Consider the following 19295-nt stretch of genomic DNA (forward strand, 5'->3'; position numbering starts at 1 on the left):
ACGAAAGCCCAACATTCCATTGTCATGCTTGCCCATGGTGATAAATACGAAGGAGAAAACTACAGCAGGGAAGGAGAAGGAAGTGCCTGGAGAAGGAGGGACGTGTTTACAATTTAAAATAAGGCGGTCAGGAAGTCATCACCAACACTGATTCAAGCCTTGGAGGAGGTAGATGAGCTATGCAGTCACCTGAGAGAAGAACACTCCGGGCAAGGAAGCAGCAAGCGCCAAGGTCCTGAGACGGTGTGTGCCCATGTGTCTGAGACTAAGCGAGGAAGGGGAGAGGTCACTGGGGAAGGAGCAGCATATAGGGATGGGGAGCACACATATTTTGCAGGGCCCTTGTAATGACATAACATTTAAACGGACTGCTCTGACAGTTGTACAATGAGAAGAATATAAATCATCGCCACAACGGATTTTACAGTCAGCAAGTCACGACAGTAGAAAAGGCCTGGATTCTGAGGTCAAATGGACCAAGGCTTAAATTCTAGTTCTACCACATACTGGATGGATGATGTCCTCAGGCAACTGACTTGACCTCCCAAGTTCTGTCGTTAACATGGGATTACTGTACACCTCACTGGGCTGTTGTGATGACCAAAGGAGAAAATGTAAATAAAGGATACTAGTAGTTACTCAATAAATGCTTCCTTCCTCACCATGCATAAGGAGAAGTAAAACACATGTTTCGTTTAAACCCACAAATGCAGCCAGCCTTTGGGCTTTCAAAACTATGGTTTAAGCAAACAAATAACTCCACCACCTAACAGTTTGATGGATTTAAATGTTGCTTGAGGAAAAACAAAACAAAACAAAGTGTCGCATTTGGCAAGACATGTTTCGGTTTAATTAAATTTAGAAACATATATTTACAGATAAATATCCTGGAAGTTTTAAATAGCTTGCATTATGCAGCTTTTTTTTTCTCCTTTTAAACAAACTCCAGAAAGGAGTCTTAGCAAAACTGAAGAATAATGCATCTGGCTATAGAGAGTATACTTTTGAAATGATTTATCTTTAAAGAGAACAATGTGTGCCTTTGAGGAATTACAAATTAATGAAGACTTCTGCCAACTTACAGTAAAAGCTGTGTTTTAAAACATAGTCTATCTTTTTATGTACATCTGATTATGTTAAGATTTCTTCCAATTCTGACTTATTCTGAAAAAGTCATAATAAAACAAATTACACTAGAAGAATCCTCACAAAGATTTAAAGACAATCTCAAACCTCAAGGCTTTGGTGAACTAAATAGTTGAAAAAATAAATTTTTTTACCTTGTATCCATAACAAAGTTACTTATATCAGTGCTCTCTGAAACTTTGATGACAAATAGTATATCATATTCTGATCGGCCTTTCTCATCACACAAAACATAAGCTCCCATGGTCTTCTCCCCTCTCCTCTATTTTCATGCCTGTAGCCTTCTCCACCACAAATCCTGCCACCTGTCTTGCTGACTTCAGCATCTAGGTAAAACTCTTGTGATAATAATAGCTAGCACTTTTGGCATGTTTATGATGTGCCAGGCACTGTTCTAAAGCAGTTTACATGCTTAAATAATTTCTTTAATCTTCCCAGCACCTGTGAGGTTGGCACTATTATTATTCCCACTTTACAGAAAAGGACACTCAGGCACAGAGCCTCTAAGTAATCTATTCAAGGTCACACAGGTGGCAACTGTCAGAGGAAGGACATGCACCCATGCAGTCTGGCCCCTGAACTCTTGCCCTAGCCTCTTTGCTGTACTGCTTCCCTACGATCTTAACTCACAGTTCCTCGCTCTCTTCATTTCTAAAAACCTTTGCTATCCTTCCATTTTTGCCATTCATCCGCTTGGCCACACCCTGGTCCTTTTTCCTTCATTGGGAACTGCTCCACTTCTGAAATTTACATTCTACGCTCTGACCCCAACCTTCCCCCAGCTCCCACCCTCCTACTCACACCACTCCTATTCTTTGACCTCAACTTTTAAGTCCTCCAACCCTTCCATTTTATTCCAGTTTATCAGTTCCCTCCTGGCTTCTCTTCCTTCTCCACCAACCTTGGATTTGATATTTGATCACAAAACAACTCTTGCTTTAAAAAACCTGTGATTATGTTGCATTCCCATGCTTCTAACAAATCCACACAACAAAATTTCACCTCCATTTGTTTTTAAGTAATCCAGTGGGGCGTGTAGGAAGAGAAAGAAGGTTACGGGAGGTTTTAAGAAATGACATTAGCCATAGTTAATAGCTGTTGAAACTGGGTAATGAATATATGAAGGTCCTTTCTATTATTCCTTCTACTTTCACGTGTGTTTGAAAATGCCCATAATAAAACACTGATTTAAAAATCATCATCTTGATATGTATAAAGCAAGGAAAATGTTCATTGTGGAATTTAGGTGGTGGGAATATGAGTGTTCACTGTAAAATACTCTTCCAACTTTTCTGCCTATTTGAAAATTCACATAATAAAATGTTATAAAAAAATGACTATCCTCACATCACTACAATGTAAAGTCTCTGCTCTTATTTCTGAGCATCTTAGAGAAAAATGAACTCAAGTCACTGAAGTCAGGTGGGTCCTCGGTAAATCAATCCTTCTATCTGTCCTGGGGTATATCTTATTTCCCTTATTCTCAATCCTTTCCTTCACTCTCATGGAACTGCCCACTGGAGTAATCTTCATCAAAGAAAACCAAGGACATCAGACATGATTTCACTCATTGCCCCACAAACTTGGATTTTCATCCTTCCTCACCTTTCTGCAAGTCCAGCCCCTCCACAGTGCCCTCCCACCATGCCCGATCACCCATTTCTTCTGGACTTTGTTCTTAACCTCCCACTTCTCTCTCCCAGTTTCCTCCCTTCAATTTTGGAAACTCAAGGTATGCCTTTCCCATCTGAAAAAGTGCCTCTCCTGACACCATGTTCCCTCCCAGCTTGATTCTTTCTCATGTGCCAGAAAGTATGGACAGTCCTCCACACTCAATACTGCACTTACTCATCACCCGGTTACCGTTCAACATACCACAAGGCACTTTCTGCCCTAGCACTTGCCCGCATCTGACACTACAGATCACTCCCTCCCTGTCAACCACTCCACCCCTGGCCTCCAGGACTTACTCTCCAGGGTCTCTTCATACATCACCTTTATGTGCCCTCAAATTTTGGGAACCCGAGTGTCCCATCAACAGTCCCCTGCTCTTCCCACCCTACACAGTTTCCTGGGTGATTTCTCTTACTGTCGCGGATTCAACTATCATATCCATGCTGATAATTCCCCAAATCCTTCTCTCCAACCTAGCCCTCTCCTCTGATGGAGACTGGTGTTGCCACTGCCTGCTGGACTTCTTTATTTTTTTCTTTTTTTTTTTGCGGTACGCAGGCCTCTCACTGTTGTGGCCTCTCCCGTTGCGGAGCACAGGCTCCGGACGTGCAGGCTCAGCGGCCATGGCTCACAGGCCCAGCCGCTCTGTGGCATGTGGGATCCTCCCAGACCGGGGCACGAACCTGTGTCCCCTGCATCGGTAGGCAGACTCTCAACCACTGCGCCACCAGGGAAGTCCCTGCTGGACTTCTTAACTCAGGTGTCCTCACAAGCTCTAAACATTGACAGTTCCCAAAATAACCTTTCAGTCATCCTAAACTGCTCCTGTTTTCTGAGCTCTCTATTATCTGGCATGGTCTTTCACCCAGCCATCCTTATCTCTCCCACTTCCTAGTTGCTGAATTCAGTCTAACAGAAGACTTTACCTCCTAACATTATTCAGATTCACCCTCTGGTCTCTTTCCCCATGACCAGTTCAGAGTCCCATCCTCTTGAGGAAAACCACTTCCACTTACTGTTCTTAGAACCTCCAGTTTGCTTCCCACAAATTTATCTTCCTCTCAGCAGAGTAATCTGTTAACAGCATCAATATAGCCATGTTCCTGTTACAAACCCTGAAGGGTCCCACAACACCTTCAGGATGAAGAACAAAGTCCTTAACAAGACAAAAAAGCCCTCCATGATCAGGACCCTCAAACTTTTTCTCCAAAGGACTTGCTCTTCACATAGGTAGCACTGCTTTGAGATACTGTGTCTTTTGTTCGTGCTGTCTTCTAGCCTGGGATACCTTTCCTTGTCCGTTTCCAAAATTAATTCCTACTCCTCCTTGGAGACTTGGCACAGGCAAATCTTCTCTGAGAAGTTGTTCCTGATCCCACAGTCTAAATTAGGTTTCTCTGTGACCTTATGATGCATATCAACAACAGTATTTTATATATATCATTATAAATATGCTGATGTCCTTTTCTTTCCCAATAGATACGAGGCTCTCTGAGGGATGGGGCAGTGGCCTATTCATCTTAATACCCTGCAGCTCATTGCCTGACATGTGATAACTGCTCAATACATTTTTTTTAAATAAATGAATTTTTATATAGGAAATGTTCTTCTAAAGCATTAAAAGTTGCAAGAGTGACTGTCCAGAATCAAATTAGTCAAGTTCTTAATATCTACCTACATATTTCTGTACTTAATAATAACAGTGTGACAACTTGGAAAAGCCTCCTCCCCTCCAAAGTATTCAAATGTTGCTCTGCCATATCTGGGATTGTAGCCTGAACGTGAGCTCAGAACAAGTCACTCAAAATGAGTTTTTCTCTTATAAGGCTTTGCAGGTGAAAATATGGGGGTGGACAAGCCTTCACAAATGGTCGGAAGGAAACCTAATAAGCATCCTGTCTATAAATTCTAATGGTTTAGTCATCTGATAATCACATCAACTTATACTCATTTAAAATGCAATTGTGAAATGGGAAGCAGGGAACAGCAGAAATGTAACAGGAGTGGAAATTGACAAGCCATGCCAACAATTAAAAATAAGCAAAAAAACAAAAACACTAATTGTGAAAGAAGTAACAAACCCTTAGCCATGAGATCATATTAAAGCGTAAGGGTTTGATAAACATAGCCCTTGAAACAGGAGGACACCTAGTTACTATGAATTAGAATAAGAATGTGATTTAAAGTGGCACTGTGTTTGTTGGAAAACATATATCAGCACAATACCAAGGAGTTCTCAAGCCCATTAGTAACTGGAAAAACATTTTCATGGTAATGTAATGTTTTGGAAAAAAACATAGTGCATCTCTTTGTTGAATGTATTGGTAATTTTTTTCTCCAATTTTTTTCTACAGTCTTTGTAAATATTACTGAAGAGCACCCACCTACATTCCCACATTAACATTAAGTATAAATTACATGGTGGCATAGCTCATTTACAGCTAAATTTTTCACCTCTTACATAAATAAAGCACATGAGTGATGAGTGATGACAGAGAGGTTATTTTTGTGGGTAATATTTTGCATGTAAATATCTTATTGTATTGTTCTAAAAGTGACAAACTGAACTCTTTAAAATTTATAAATAATATTTATCTTAGCGTAAATCAATACTTCCTCATTCTAAAAAAGTTAGAAAGCAGAACTAAGCAAAAATGAAGTAAAAACCACCCAGAGATATCTAATATACCTTAGTATATTTCTTAGTCAGACATTTTTCTACAAACATGTTTACCAAAAATGGCATAACAACCATTTTTATGTATTTATGGTAATACGCTATTTTATCACCTAACAATACATCATAACCTATTTCTAAAACATTAAACATTCTTTTACAACATTTAAAATGACTGCATAGTAAAGCATTACCTGATTACATAAATATTTATTTAAAACTATGCTCTACATCTAAGTTGATCCCAGTTTTTCTTTATTATAAACTATGATGTGCAAGTAACCTTTCTGCAGTAATGGAAATGTTCTGTATCTTGAGAGAGTGACAGTAAATATCTGTCAAAACTGATCAAATTCTGCACTTAAGATCTGCATTTCAATGTATGTTAATTATATCTCATTTGTTTTAAATAGGAAAGGAAAAACCATGCTGTGATGGACATCCTCATACTTAAATCTTATGCAAATTAAGATAATTTCCTAAGCATAAATTTCTTGGACTGAGATTGCTGGTTCAAAGTGTATGTATATATGTTCATAAGACATTTAATATTCATTCATTTATTTGTTCATTCAAAAATATTTATTGAGTAAACATTTTAGCCAAGACATTGCCAAATTGCCTTCTAAAGTAATAAACTCACTAGCAAATTTCTTAATTTGTGTCGATACTGCATTTCATACTTTTAAAAGAGGTCCTCCCTTGATCAGCTTTTTAAAAAATATCCATTATTTCTTGCTTTTTAAGGAAATTATTATTGATAGTAGAACGTTTTCCCATATGTTTATTGATCATTTGTATTTCTTCTCTCTACTTCTCTCTCATTGTGTCCTTTGTTCCTTCCCATCACTGGTATTTATCCTTTACTTACTGATTAGAAAAAGCTTGTTTTTCATGTTCAAATACCTTTCCAAAGCTTCTCATCAGTCTTTTAAAAATTCTGCTTAGAGAAATTCTGATAGTAAGAACATTTACTTTTTTTTTTTTTTTTTTTGGTTGTGCCACACAGCTTGTGGGATCTTAGTTCCCCGACCAGGGATTGAACCTGGGTCCTTGGCAGAGGTTCTGAAAAGCAGAGTCCTAACCACTGGAACGCCAGGGAACTCCCAAGAACATTTACATTTTTTATGTAGAGTAGTCAAATTTATCATTTTTCATCTTTATGGTTTTTGTCTTTGGTATCATACTTAAAACACTCTTCCCCACCCCCAAGATAACATAAATACTCAATATTTATATTCTCTGATGCCCACTTTTTATGATCGGGGGCTAATTCCATCGTTGCCTGGGATAATGCTATGTACAAGAGTTCCCACCTTGGTGAGCAATCCCTTCACTGTTGGTTTGCCCTCAGGTTGGAGGAAAAGGGGGTTGGCAGCTTGTACTCGAAGAACGTTCTGTAACACTTTAATCCATTCCTCCAATATATTGGGAGAATCTGCAGTCAGATAGTATGTGTGTTTTTCAGTGGTCAACTAGAATGGGATAAGAAAGAGATAGGAAAGGAAACTCTGAAGATTTTAGGATATTAGCACTTTCTTGTCCATTCTTCAAACATCACTACCTAACACGGAAACAAACGTGCCGAACCTTGAATCCTAGGTTTTAAATAAATGATTCCATAAATCACGTAGCATATTTTAACCACTTTGTGAGAATGACAACTAACTTTTTTTGAAATAATTTTTTTCACTTCTGTTTACTTTAAAACTCTTCATAGTATTAAGCTTTGGGGTCATGATTTTTTATCTTGTTTACTCATTACACTTTCCTTTTCTCCCTTAAATGTGCTACAGGTTCCTGGTTGTTGAAATGAGGAGCAGAATGATTTCAGACTGTAATAAAATAACACACTTTAAGCAAATAAAGAGAAGTTATTTGTTATGGAAATGAAGAAATCAATTATAAATAAAATAAGAAAACCTATACAACAGAAGAGGAATTCTTAAACATGTAATCAGATATTATGAACTCACAATTTCTCAAGTTCAAATTAGCCACATTTCAAAAATTCCAAATATTTCAGAAGCCTACAAATGATTCTTATCTGCCATGATCCAAGACAAAGTTTTCCCTGATTCTCCTTTCTACATTTTTGGGCAGTCCTCAGGTATCATCCACTGGAAACACTGATAATGTACCTTTCTAATAAAATATTGTATTCTACCCTCCAAAGGAGCAAGATAAGAAAATAATGATTATTGAAGGCATTTCAGAAATAAGGCATCTGAATTTTAAATCACGCATACCAAACTGTCTCAATAGCTTGTTTTTTTTGTTTGCTTGTTTTAATTTAACAAAGGTTTCTAGCAAGACTGGCATTATGTGTGGGTGAAATGGTCAGCAGCTACCTCTGCCATGTGACTCAGTGAGAGCCAGGACAGCCCCTCTGCTCACCAATATCCTTCCCACTTTGGTGCTACAGCCTCTGAAGTTCATAGAACTGCCATTTTCTGGTTCTCTATTAAATTGCAAACATTTCTGAATTTAATAGTACATTAAATTATGAATATCTTGTTGGGAATTCATTTATCAAATAACCCTCCCCTAAAATAGCTAGACAGTTTGAGAACAGAAAATGGCTGGGAGGGTTAGTGTGGGGAAAGAACCGTGTAAAGGATCAAGGGCAAAGAAAGTGTAGAGGAGAGTTACTCACATATACTCAGGTTATATTATAGTTTTAACTAAGAAGTCCTAGGGTTTCACACATTTTGGGGGCATCAAACTGACCCCAAAATGGAATAAACAAACAACTGAACACCCAATTTCCACTCTATTAGCTTACATAATTGAGAACTGAGTTTTGCATGATACAAAAAAAGAAAAAAAAAAGTACCTGAACTGTTTGTTTGTTATCTCCTCTTAAAATGCTGCAGGATGCACTAAGTTCAATATGGCCCTGGGGTTTTCTGATTACATCACTCTGTATGAAAGGAAGAAAACCAATGCAAAGTGATTACCTATAATAGTCATAATAAGAAATGCTTTGTCTAATTAATTGCATTACATGGAAGAAAATCAATCAGGAGTCTGATTTATAGTTTGAGGAATTCAGTTCTAAATAACAAGCCATTTCCACTCACCGGAGATTTGTAGTAAAGTAATTCACCACCTTTAAGAACAAACCATCTCCGCTTCCAAGTCTTGACTTTACCACTCATTTTTAATAAGTAGCCAGATTTTTCCAGTGGTTCCTAATTAAAGAGATTTAAAAAAAATATTTAAGTTTCCCTTTGGAGGCTCAAACTAACAGATACATTAATGTTTAAAAAAAAAACCTGATTCAGTGTTTACATTTTTCCCATTATCACTGGAAGATGAGCAAGTTTTCGGGAGCTTCTGCTCTGGCTGTGAGCACTCTAAGTCTGTGGAGTAAGCATCTGGGGGAATAGCATAATCACTTTCAGAAGCCACAGAAGAGAGAGACACACCTAGATGAATAAAGAAATAAATCAAGTCAATATTTAATAATTGGGTGGTCCAAATGCTGACTGTCAGTTTTCCTAAGAAATACATCTAATCCCAAATCATAACCCTTCCTAGACTAGATGTAGTCTATACCTTTGGCCATGAAGTACCTTTAAAGCAGAAAACAGAACTTAAGCGTAAGGACTATCATGCAAATCTCCAAGGAAGTTAAAGGAACATAAATAATATTTTGGTATGATTATAAGCACAGCTATTTTTACATATATAAAAGGTATGCAGTAGCCTAACAATATCTTTTATTAAGGATTAAAAATATGTGTGTTTACATATTGACATGTAGGCAAACAAATGCTGAACCTTAATTTATCAAGATTTGTACAATCACACTTTACTGCACTTAATTTTTTTTTAAATTAATTTATTTATATTTTTGGCTGTGTTGGGTCTTCGTTTCTGTGCAAGGGCTTTCTCTAGTTGTGGCGAGCAGGGGCCACTCTTCATTGCGGTGCACGGGCCTCTCACTGTCGTGGCCTCTCTTGTTACGGAGCACAGGCTCCGTAGTTGTGGCTCACGGGCCCAGTTGATCCGTGGCATGGGGGATCTTCCCAGACCAGGGCTCGAACCCGTGTCCCCTGCATTAGCAGGCAGATTCTCAACCACTGCGCCACCAGGGAAGCCCTGCACATAATTTTTGTAATCATTTTTTTAACATCTTTATTGGAGTATAATTGCTTTACATGTAATCATTTTTAAAGTAACATCACATTAAAAAAAACACACAAGGGCTTCCCTGGAGGCGCAGTGGTTGAGAGTCCGCCTGCCAATGCAGGGGACGCGGGTTCGTGCCCCGGTCTGGGAGGATCCCGCATGCCGCGGAGTGGCTGGGCCTGTGAGCCATGACCGCTGAGCCTGCGCGTCCAGAGCCTGTGCTCGGTAACGGGAGAGGCCGCAGCAGTGAGAGGCCTGTGTACTGCAAAAAAAAAAAAAAAAAAAAAAACATAAGTCCAATACTACTAGTTTATAGATTTTGAAAATCTTTCATAAAAGAGATGCAATAAGACTCAAAGATATAAACAGACTATTTCATTTGCCAGCAGCTCTAATGTAAAATTCAATGGAGCATTTTTCACAATAATTCACTTGCCATTTTAGAAAACAACTTGCAAGTTGCAAGCCACATTTGGAGAGTCATTACAATTGGAGATTTTGAAAATATTAAATAAAATCAAGGACTTAAGTCATTATTCATTACAGTATGTGGCAATTTTTTAAGTGTTTATTAACATTTAAGGGAAACATTAGGACAATGTCACTATATTATTCCTCTTATTTATTTGACTAAGACAAGTAATGGCTGTGATAATAGTAATATCTTTATTTTTCAAAGAGTAACAGAAATTTAGATCGACAAAGGACCTCAGAGATCATCCTGGTTCATGCCCTCATTCTCTAAGGAGACTAAGGTCCACAGATTAAAGGATTTGTCCAAAGTCAAACAGCTAGGCAGAGGCAATGTTGGAGTGCAAATCTCAGGCTCCTAGCCCCAGGGTACTAGGGACAGAGCAGAGAACAAAACGAAGAAATTTCTGCCCTCATGGAACACAGATTCTAGTCGGGGGAGACAGACAAAAAACAGGGAGCAAATGCCATGGAAAAATAAAATGTAGAGTGGACTAAAGGGAATAAAAAGAGCTAGCAGTTAGAGAAGGGCAAAGGACTACATTTGAATGGTGTGCTCTGGGTAGATCTCCTTGAGAAGGCAGTGTCATGGAGGAGGCAAAGGAACATCTGGAGGCAAGAATACAAGGTAGAGCAAACGATCAGTGCAAGGTCCTGAACTAAAGGAATGAATGGCATGTGCCGGGAACAGCTAAAGGGTCTGGATGGCCAGAGCTGAGTAAGAGAGAAGAAAGGAGGAGATGAGGTCGAAGACATCAAAGAATCACATAACATGTTATAGTCTTTATAAGAGGTCCTTGCAGTGTTTTGAGCAAAAGTGTGATATAACCTGATTCTGGTTGTCAAGGGGGCAAGGTCATATGGCAAAGGGACTGATGGAAGCCCCAAATATTAAACCTATGAGAGTTGAACGGCTCCTGTTGAAGCTGAGGGGTTTGGGAGTACCTAGGGGTTCCATGGAACACAGTTTGAAAACCAACATACTGTGCTGCATTAAAGGCTTTTGTAAAATACAGATGTCATTTAATGTGAGTGGCTCTCTCTGTAACCTGTATGCCAAAAATTTCTTCAAAATCTACAAAAATCGTAGACATGCCCAAAGTAAGTTTTTGTTGGTTTCCATCTTAATATCAGATTAACCACCACATTTTTAGGTATATTCTTCTGCCATTTAGCAGTGCAACAAATTTAGCTGAAATAAGTCCATCCTATAAATTATTCAAAACCACACAGTAACTGTAAAAGAAAAACCTCATTTAAGCCAAGTATCTCACTTTATTCCTATAACGAAGTGATCTCTCTTTTACAGATAAAGTTAAAAAACAAAACAAAAAACAAAACAAACCACTGTCTTGTCTGGAATCACAAAGAGAATTTAGAAGAGAATTAGGACTAAAATATAAGCGCCTCAGTCCTAGGTGAATAGTCTTTTCACTATGAGTGGAAGGCAGCTCAGATTTTTTTTTTTTTTTTGCGGTACGCGGGCCTCTCACTGCTGTGGCCCCTCCCCTTGCGGAGCACAGGCTCCAGACGCGCAGGCTCAGCAGCCATGGCTCACGGGCCCAGCCGCTCCGTGGCACGTGGGATCCTCCCAGACCGGGGCACGAACCCGTGTCCCCTGCATCGGCAGGCGGACTCTCAACCACTGCGCCACCAGGGAAGCCCCAGATTGTTTTTTTTAAGTCCTATTATAGAGATAAAATTCCCATTAAATATTCAGAATTATTTGGAGTTGTCTTGTATGCCTGAGACTCTCCCTTACCTCGTTTCATTGCTCTGGGGCTGCCTGGCCCACTCCGACTGCGAGAGTCTGACTCTGAAGTCCGGGAGCTGGATCTGGAACTATCTTCTTCCTCTGACCCAGAGGAGTCATCCAGGAATGGGTTGCTGCTTATCTGGGTCGCCTTCTAAAGAAAAGCAAAACAGCCTCCCTGTGTCCATCCTTAAAGTCACCACTCTCTTTAGGTATAGAATGTTTTACCAGAAGTTATGGAATAAGATTTTTTAAGGAATACAAGAAAATATTTTGCCATTATCAAAGTCACGTTGTTAAATCCCAAATTCCAATTAGCAAGGCATTTGTCAATTATAAAAGATTCCTAAGAACATAAGGCTGTTAATACCTGACGATACTTTTTTTTCTGATACTTATTTTAATTAGGTACTTCACACAAAGGAGGGGAACCCTGGCAGTGATACAAAGATCTTTCTATATTAGGAGTTTTCATTACATCATTAATACTATTTCCTTTAAAGAATTAACAGCTATGGAGGGGGTGGAGACTCACAGGTAGCATAACAAAAACGGAGCATATCAGACCTCTAATACTCCAATAAGAATAAATATCTTCTCTAGATCTTTCCATTTCTTCTCTTTTAATAATATGCTAGTGTGAACTTCTAAAACTCCCTATAAAGGGACAGACAGTCCATGTAAAATGTCAAGAATGGAACCTGGAGCTTGACTAAACAGTTTTCTTGATTCATCATGAAGAGCCCCACATGTTTAACAGTAACAATAATGAGTTACCCCCTTTAAAGTTGTGTACACTGGGGTTGTCATATTCTTGTATATCAGTGATGTATAAAGTCCTGATGTGGTATAGGAAAGCACTGCAACAGAATCTGAAACAGAAAACAAAATGATTAAGAAAACAAACCTTCTAACTAGCACTTATGTCTACTTCTTATGAATGTGAATTAGCAAAACTTCCAATTAAAGAGAAACTGGATGAACATACAATATTTATTACACAGTCTACCTGAAGATTTATGGTATTTATGGCAGTTTTAATTATACACTCTCTTGCATGGTTCATTATGTCCTCAGGTGTGCTAGTTCCCCAACTAGACTGTAAGCTCTTTGAGAGCAAGGATCTTAGCTTTTACTTCTTTGGCATCTCCATCCAGCTCACAATGGGCAGAAATGAGTACAAACACCTGCTGACTGATTCAGTGAGCAGTACCCTATGAAGATATTCTCTGACTATTCAGAGACCTATTACTGACATGTGTTAAAACATCGTCACTTTTAAACCTTAATCAGGTGAACCTCAGATTGAAAGGTTAGAATATATTTCCTGAGTGGCAAGAACAGAGGATAGCTGAAAAGGAATAGAACAATAGTCAGAGGTAGGATAGGGAGGGGGCCAGTAGAAGGAACCACAGAAAAAATTTTTCTTTTTATTCCAGACAGTTCTCTGTTGTTTGGTTTTATTTTTCATAATGAACATGCATTGTTTCTATAATAATTTTTTGAAAAAAGAAAGAAAGGAGGAATGTGTTTTAAACTCTGGAAAAAGAAGACGTAGAGATCAATAGTTTTACAATTTTAAACAGCTAATTTTAAACAGCTGAAACTCCACAGTTTCTTAGCTTTAGCCTCTTTCGGGTAAAAACATGAGGTACTTTCTACATAAGAATTGAACATCTATGTGCCCCTATACTGAGTAACATGAATTTCAATTTTAAAATATAAATCAGCAACCTCAGAAAGCATTTTCTGGAAGTTGGCAAAGTTGTATTTTTTCCAATGACTTTAGACAGTTAGGAAGTTCTTGGCTAATGAAATGGCAGTACAAAATCACTTATTTTTTTAAACATTTTTTATTGTAGTAAAAAACACATAAGATAAAATTTACCACCTTAACCATTTTTAAGCGCATAGTTCAGTTAGTGTTAAGTATATTCACATTGTTGTGAATCAGATCTCCAAAGCTTTTTTATCTTGAAAATCTGAAACCCTACAGCCATTAAGCAACTGCTCCCCTTCCTCTACTCCCCCTAACCCCTAGTAACCACAACCCTACTTTCTGTTTCTATCAGTTTGACTATGTCAGATATCTCATATAAGTGGACTCATACAGTATTTGTCCTTTATGACTGCTTATTTCACTTAGCATAAAGTCCTCAAGGTTCACCTGCATTGCAGCATGCAAAATCACTTACTTTTATTAACATTCTCCATATTGAAGGCCTCAGACATTCGAATGCCTGATTTGGCTACAGCATAAATTCTGCTTTCCTAATGTAAAAGAGAGATTTAAGCTGGATATTTGAAGCAAAGAAACAATTACTTTCAATACACATGTTTTTCATTTGTGCTTCATTTAACTGTCACCAGAGTACAGAATTATTATAAAACTGTCACCAGTGCCAACTAAAATATGCCACTGTGAACAGCACTGCAGAATTTTCTTCCATCCATTAGTCACTCCATTATTTATCTTTGTTCCCAAATTTTTGCTTGGTATTTTAAATTCTTCTGAAGAGACAGGAAAAAAGTAAGAGAAAGCTTATTCTCAATCACTGACTATTCATAAATACCACCATTAATATTCCACCATTTCAGAACATGGTCAAAAAAAAAAAAAAAGGAAAACTCTGAATGGCTGCAACATGAAGCCAGAAACCATTTATTATCATTGACTAGACACAAATATTATCTTTAATATTCTACCATTCTAGAATACGGTTAAAGAAAAAGAGAAAGCCAAAACTTGAAGTCAGAAAGCACACACAAAGTAACATTTAGTGCTATCACCTTCATATCTCAATGTACATTTCAATGAAGTAGAAGAAATACCTGAGGTCAAATAATAAGTGAATTTGAGAATTGCAATGGAATTTATAGGCTCTTGTTCCAAAAGTAGGTTGTTATTTTGCTTTCTCTTCTTCTCTGAGAGAGATTTCTGAAATGGGTACTGGAAGGCTATTGGCCCTGCCCCCTCTGAGAAAAGGGACTCTAGGTTGTTCCTAATGCATAGATCACCATGTCATGAACTTTGTAACACACCTAACCTGGACAGTTATCTGGATCGGGGCACAGTGGGCAACTAAGGCAGTCCTCTTTGGGACTGCGCTAGCCAGGGGCCTGTGAGGCAATGGGCAGATCTCTAACCATCTGAGACACTTTAGACTGAAGAGTGGCTGACTGAATGAATCACTCTCACAGCTTCTTTGAGAGTGTGATGGTGAGATACACACAGAGGGACAAACAACAGAGTGGACAGAACAAAAAGACATATAAAAATAAGGCAGTAAGTGAGGCACTTAGAAGCCATGAGAGAGCGAAGGAGAGTAGTTGGCAGTCATGAGAGAAGCAGACAGTCACTGTAGACAGGAGAGGACCAGCTGAGCCACGGGACCAGGGACAGTGGGTATCACCTGTTTTTCTAAGGAGTTGACCATCAAAGGTGCTCCTGAATCATTACATGCTGTCCTGCCAGAGTGACTACTGTATTTTGGAATGATATTCCAGTTCAGTAAGAATGGGCTATGCCTTAAAATAAACTCTTAAAAATCCTTAAACTCTCATAAATTGAGGTGACTAGAATGTATCTCTTTAACTTGAAACTTGAAAATACCCAACAAGCAGAAATAAAACTTCAAACTTGGCCAGTTTGCTAGAAGGCTTTTGCAAAGCGGTACTACTTTTTCAGGACTGGATAGTTTCAGAAAGCAAGAAGAGAACAAGGCAAAAAAGTAGTAAAAATGGTTTGCCAAATAAAATGAAAGTAAAAGTCTAACCTAAATCTCTGACAATCTCAACATAATGAAAGAAGCAAAATTTCAACTCCTAACTGACTAAAGGGTAACATAATTGGAATTCCAGAGATTCACATGCCAATAATGTCCATTTTTTATGCTATCCAGAGTTTAGTAATAAACTGCAGGCGGTTTCACGTGGACTTTGCAATGAAATGTTCTTTTTAAAGTAAATAAGAGCAGATGCATCTCAAGGTCTGAATTTATAATAGGAAAACATAGTTGCCTTCATTTGCTTAAAATTGCATTGGTCACTAAATAAAAAATAATAACAGAACATGACTCCAAAAACCAAAAAAACCCACAACCCAGATGATTCTCTGGAGGCCAAAGGTTAAATTATGTCAATATGTGAAGGAAAACTTCAATCTACAAAACAGATAATTTAACTTTGTTTCAAATATAGGAAGAATATTTTTTTAATCTAGAGATTCCTAAGGAGAATCACACAGTTAATGGGTTAATTATTATATTAATGGTCAATGTTTCAATGGAAGAAATTTCAATCTATTCTAGATACACAGGAAGATGCTTTTGGTTAAAGCAATAGATTTATAAGTTCATGAAGAGTAAAATTAAATTTCTCTTAAAGCCAATCAAGTAAATACTTAAGTTCAGAACTTGATGACCAGTAAGTGTCCTCATCCAGAATTTACCCACAAGTATTATCCAGTAAGAGAGAGCCCTTCTTCCCCACCCCAATGTTTCCTTCCATGTGGAAGGAGCTCCAAAAATTGAACATTCCTGATCTCTAGCCAGTGATTCCTAGAAGGAGAAATCAGACATGCAAAGCCCGGCACCTTCCCCTCTCCTTTCTATTGAGAAGTAGCTGTGTGCAGGAAATAACCATTTGTTCTTTCTCTAGACTGTAAGCTTTAGAGGAGCTGGGCCTCACTGGAGGCAGCCTGTGGTGGCTGGTCAAGCGCTACCTGGGCCTGGGTGAATAAATCTAGCTTTTTCCCAGGTGTAGTACTTGCTCCTTTGCCCACCAATTCTCTAAAATCCGTTTTATCAGTAATAAAGGTAACATTTTGATCTTGCTTTGTCTTACCCTTCTCTTATTTCTCAACTGGTTCAGGGGAAAGAGAAGGGGAAACTGAATTCTAAAAACTGGGAATTGTCAGAACAAAGCTGGACTGGAAAAGAAAGGAGAAGAAGTAGAGTAAAACCTGAAAGTGAGCGTTGAGCAAAGACGAGTGTGTGTGCGTTGCACACAACATATAATTTACCCAAGAGGGAAACCGGTGCAGGGGAGGAGTTGGAGGTTTGCCACAGGCCGCCTTCTTTGCTGAGTTGCAGGTTTCCTGGTCATCTGAACACGGGGACTCCAGGGAGCCGTAGGAAAATAATCCATCATCACAACTAGTGTCCATAGTCTCTAAAATTTCTGTACTGTCGCCATCAACCAGATCAAGATCTGTTTCCTGAGGTCTCAGTGGCCGAATCATGCTTATAGCATTTCTGTTTGTACCAAACATCCTGTCGGAACTTAACTGTGGCTGGCTTAGGTGTCTCTTGGCTAGAGCTACACTTAAGCTGAAAACATTAGGAATCCTTAATTTGGGAAGTGGAAGGTTTGAGGGGGGCACTAGTTCTGTGCCTTTTCCAGGGAGTAAGTTAGGATGCTTTGGACTCAAAGCTGGGGTCAGAATAGGGCTTGGGGTGTTGGCTTCACTCGATGAAGATGAATAATCCAGTCTCTGAGACTGAAATTTTTTATTCAGTTCGTCTGAGGAACTATCGTGCTCCTTTTTACTTGATTCGGAATTTCCCTTTCCGAGAGGACTCCACTGCGCCTCCTGTTGCCAAGAGTACAGCTTCTTGTGTTCTGGTCTCTTTATGCGAAAAGTCTCTTCTTCAAATATAGAACTGCTGTCATCAGAGGCTGTCAGATACGTCTCACTGCCCATTCTGCTACACTGGACCCCCTCCTCTGATGTGTGGCTGGAAAGGGTGGACGTGTACCTGGACTTGGATCTTCCTTTGCTCCCGTCGTCCTCATCGGAACTCCAGTCACTCCCAGGAGCCCCAGAATTCTGGGATATGCCACCATCCGTCAAAAAGCTTGTCCTTGTTTTCTGATTCTGCTCTGAGACACAAGGCACTTGATGCAATGTTCTCTGACCTCGGTTGTTTTCTTGAATTTGGTTATCGACAGACTTTTCTGGTATTTCCATTTCTAGAAAAGCATACATTATATTGGCATGCTGCCTTTAATCATACAATCTTTCTGTATGTTTAGCTTTATATAACTATATTGTACAAACTGGAATTTCCATATGAGTCAAATTAATTTACATTATCCTTTTTTAGTCATATGCCTTTTTTAAAGCCAAGTTTGAAAACTACAAGCTTTCTATAAAACACTGAGCCCTTACACTTCAATAGAATAATATCAAAATGAAACTGCTTTTTACAAAGAAACATGAAGGAAAAAAAAACTGACAATAGTCTAGGGCAAGATAATACAAGAAGCAAAATGAAAAATAGGGCAACACTGACTATCAAAGAAAGCAGCCACTAAAAAAATGAACACCATTAATTATATTTTAGAAGCAAAGAAACTTCAAAATAATTACTAAACTTCAAAATTATCATAAGTAAATTGAAACATAATAAATATAAAGCTATAGTTTAAAAAAAAACTTTGTTCCCAAGCTTCACTACATGAAATATGCAAAACCGTAAGGAAAACATACAGAGAAAAGCTTTATTCACTCTACTTTTGGTTTAATCATAACTACAAAATATGTCTTTACAATAAAAAATAACAGTCTTTAAAAATATCTTTAGATATGGCTTATTTTTGTTTATAACATAATTAATAGAACGAACCATTGACTTTATAAACAGTGAACTAAATATTTAGATTGAAGAATACAAAAGAAACTTTGAAAACATGAAAACATAGATAGGACCTTCATAATTAAGGATACAGAGGCTGAACAAATAAACTCCACAATTTGGTATCGGGCAGTTTGTTAAATTTGCAAATGAGCAAGAACTGCAGTACAGGAAACCTCAGCTGTACTGAGCTGTATTCAACTATTAGAAAGTGGGAAAAAAACTAAAATGACTTCTCAAAAAAGAAAAAAAAATCCATGTAATGGCATGAAAACAAGTATCAAAGGAGCCTTCTGAATGGAAAAACATTATGTAGTTTTCAGAGTTTCATAACCAAGCACAGAGACAGTTCTTAGGGCTATAATTTTTCTCCTTTGGAGGAAGGAAGCATGAACTGAAAATAGAGAAGATACAAGTTCAAGTCTTTCTAAAATATTTGGGAAAAGTCATACTAGTGGTGGCAAAGCAGTAACCACAAAATTAAGCAAAATTTAGAGGGGCTTTAAGACTAAAATAAGGGTAGAAATCTGCACACAGGTCCAAAGTTTAAACATCTGGCAAATATTTTCCTCTTTGAGGCAATAAAGGGAAAATAAAAGCAGTTACTAAATTGTCACCTGGTGTTCTTTTTCTTTATAAGTTTGCTGTGTCACATTTTATTTCATATTGAATATTAGATAATCTTTTTATATTTTAAATAAATAATGAATAGAAAGTTCATACTTCTAAAACTCAGTTAAAACAAGTAGGTATGACTGTACATTTAAAAATTTTAACTATTACTGCTACCTATTGCAGG

At 38.0% G+C, this 19295-nt stretch overlaps 1 protein-coding gene across 1 annotated transcript in view; it reads right to left on the minus strand.

Moving 5' to 3' along the window:
* Positions 1-19295, minus strand: part of PLEKHH2 (pleckstrin homology, MyTH4 and FERM domain containing H2) — a gene marked incomplete at its 3' end in the record, with an annotated part of 103902 nt that overhangs the window by 41362 nt on the left and 43245 nt on the right. Inside the window, exons 8-15 of the mRNA XM_079720574.1 lie at positions 16882-17831; positions 14054-14129; positions 12636-12730; positions 11868-12012; positions 8792-8928; positions 8581-8691; positions 8334-8420; positions 6814-6972 (exon numbers count right to left, since the gene is read on the minus strand). Coding sequence (XP_079576700.1) covers positions 6814-6972; positions 8334-8420; positions 8581-8691; positions 8792-8928; positions 11868-12012; positions 12636-12730; positions 14054-14129; positions 16882-17831 — 1760 coding nt within the window. The remainder of the gene's footprint in view (positions 1-6813; positions 6973-8333; positions 8421-8580; positions 8692-8791; positions 8929-11867; positions 12013-12635; positions 12731-14053; positions 14130-16881; positions 17832-19295) is intronic.

Source organism: Hyperoodon ampullatus, assembly GCF_949752795.1.
Source record: "Hyperoodon ampullatus genome assembly, chromosome: 15".
Taxonomy (NCBI): domain Eukaryota; kingdom Metazoa; phylum Chordata; class Mammalia; order Artiodactyla; family Ziphiidae; genus Hyperoodon; species Hyperoodon ampullatus.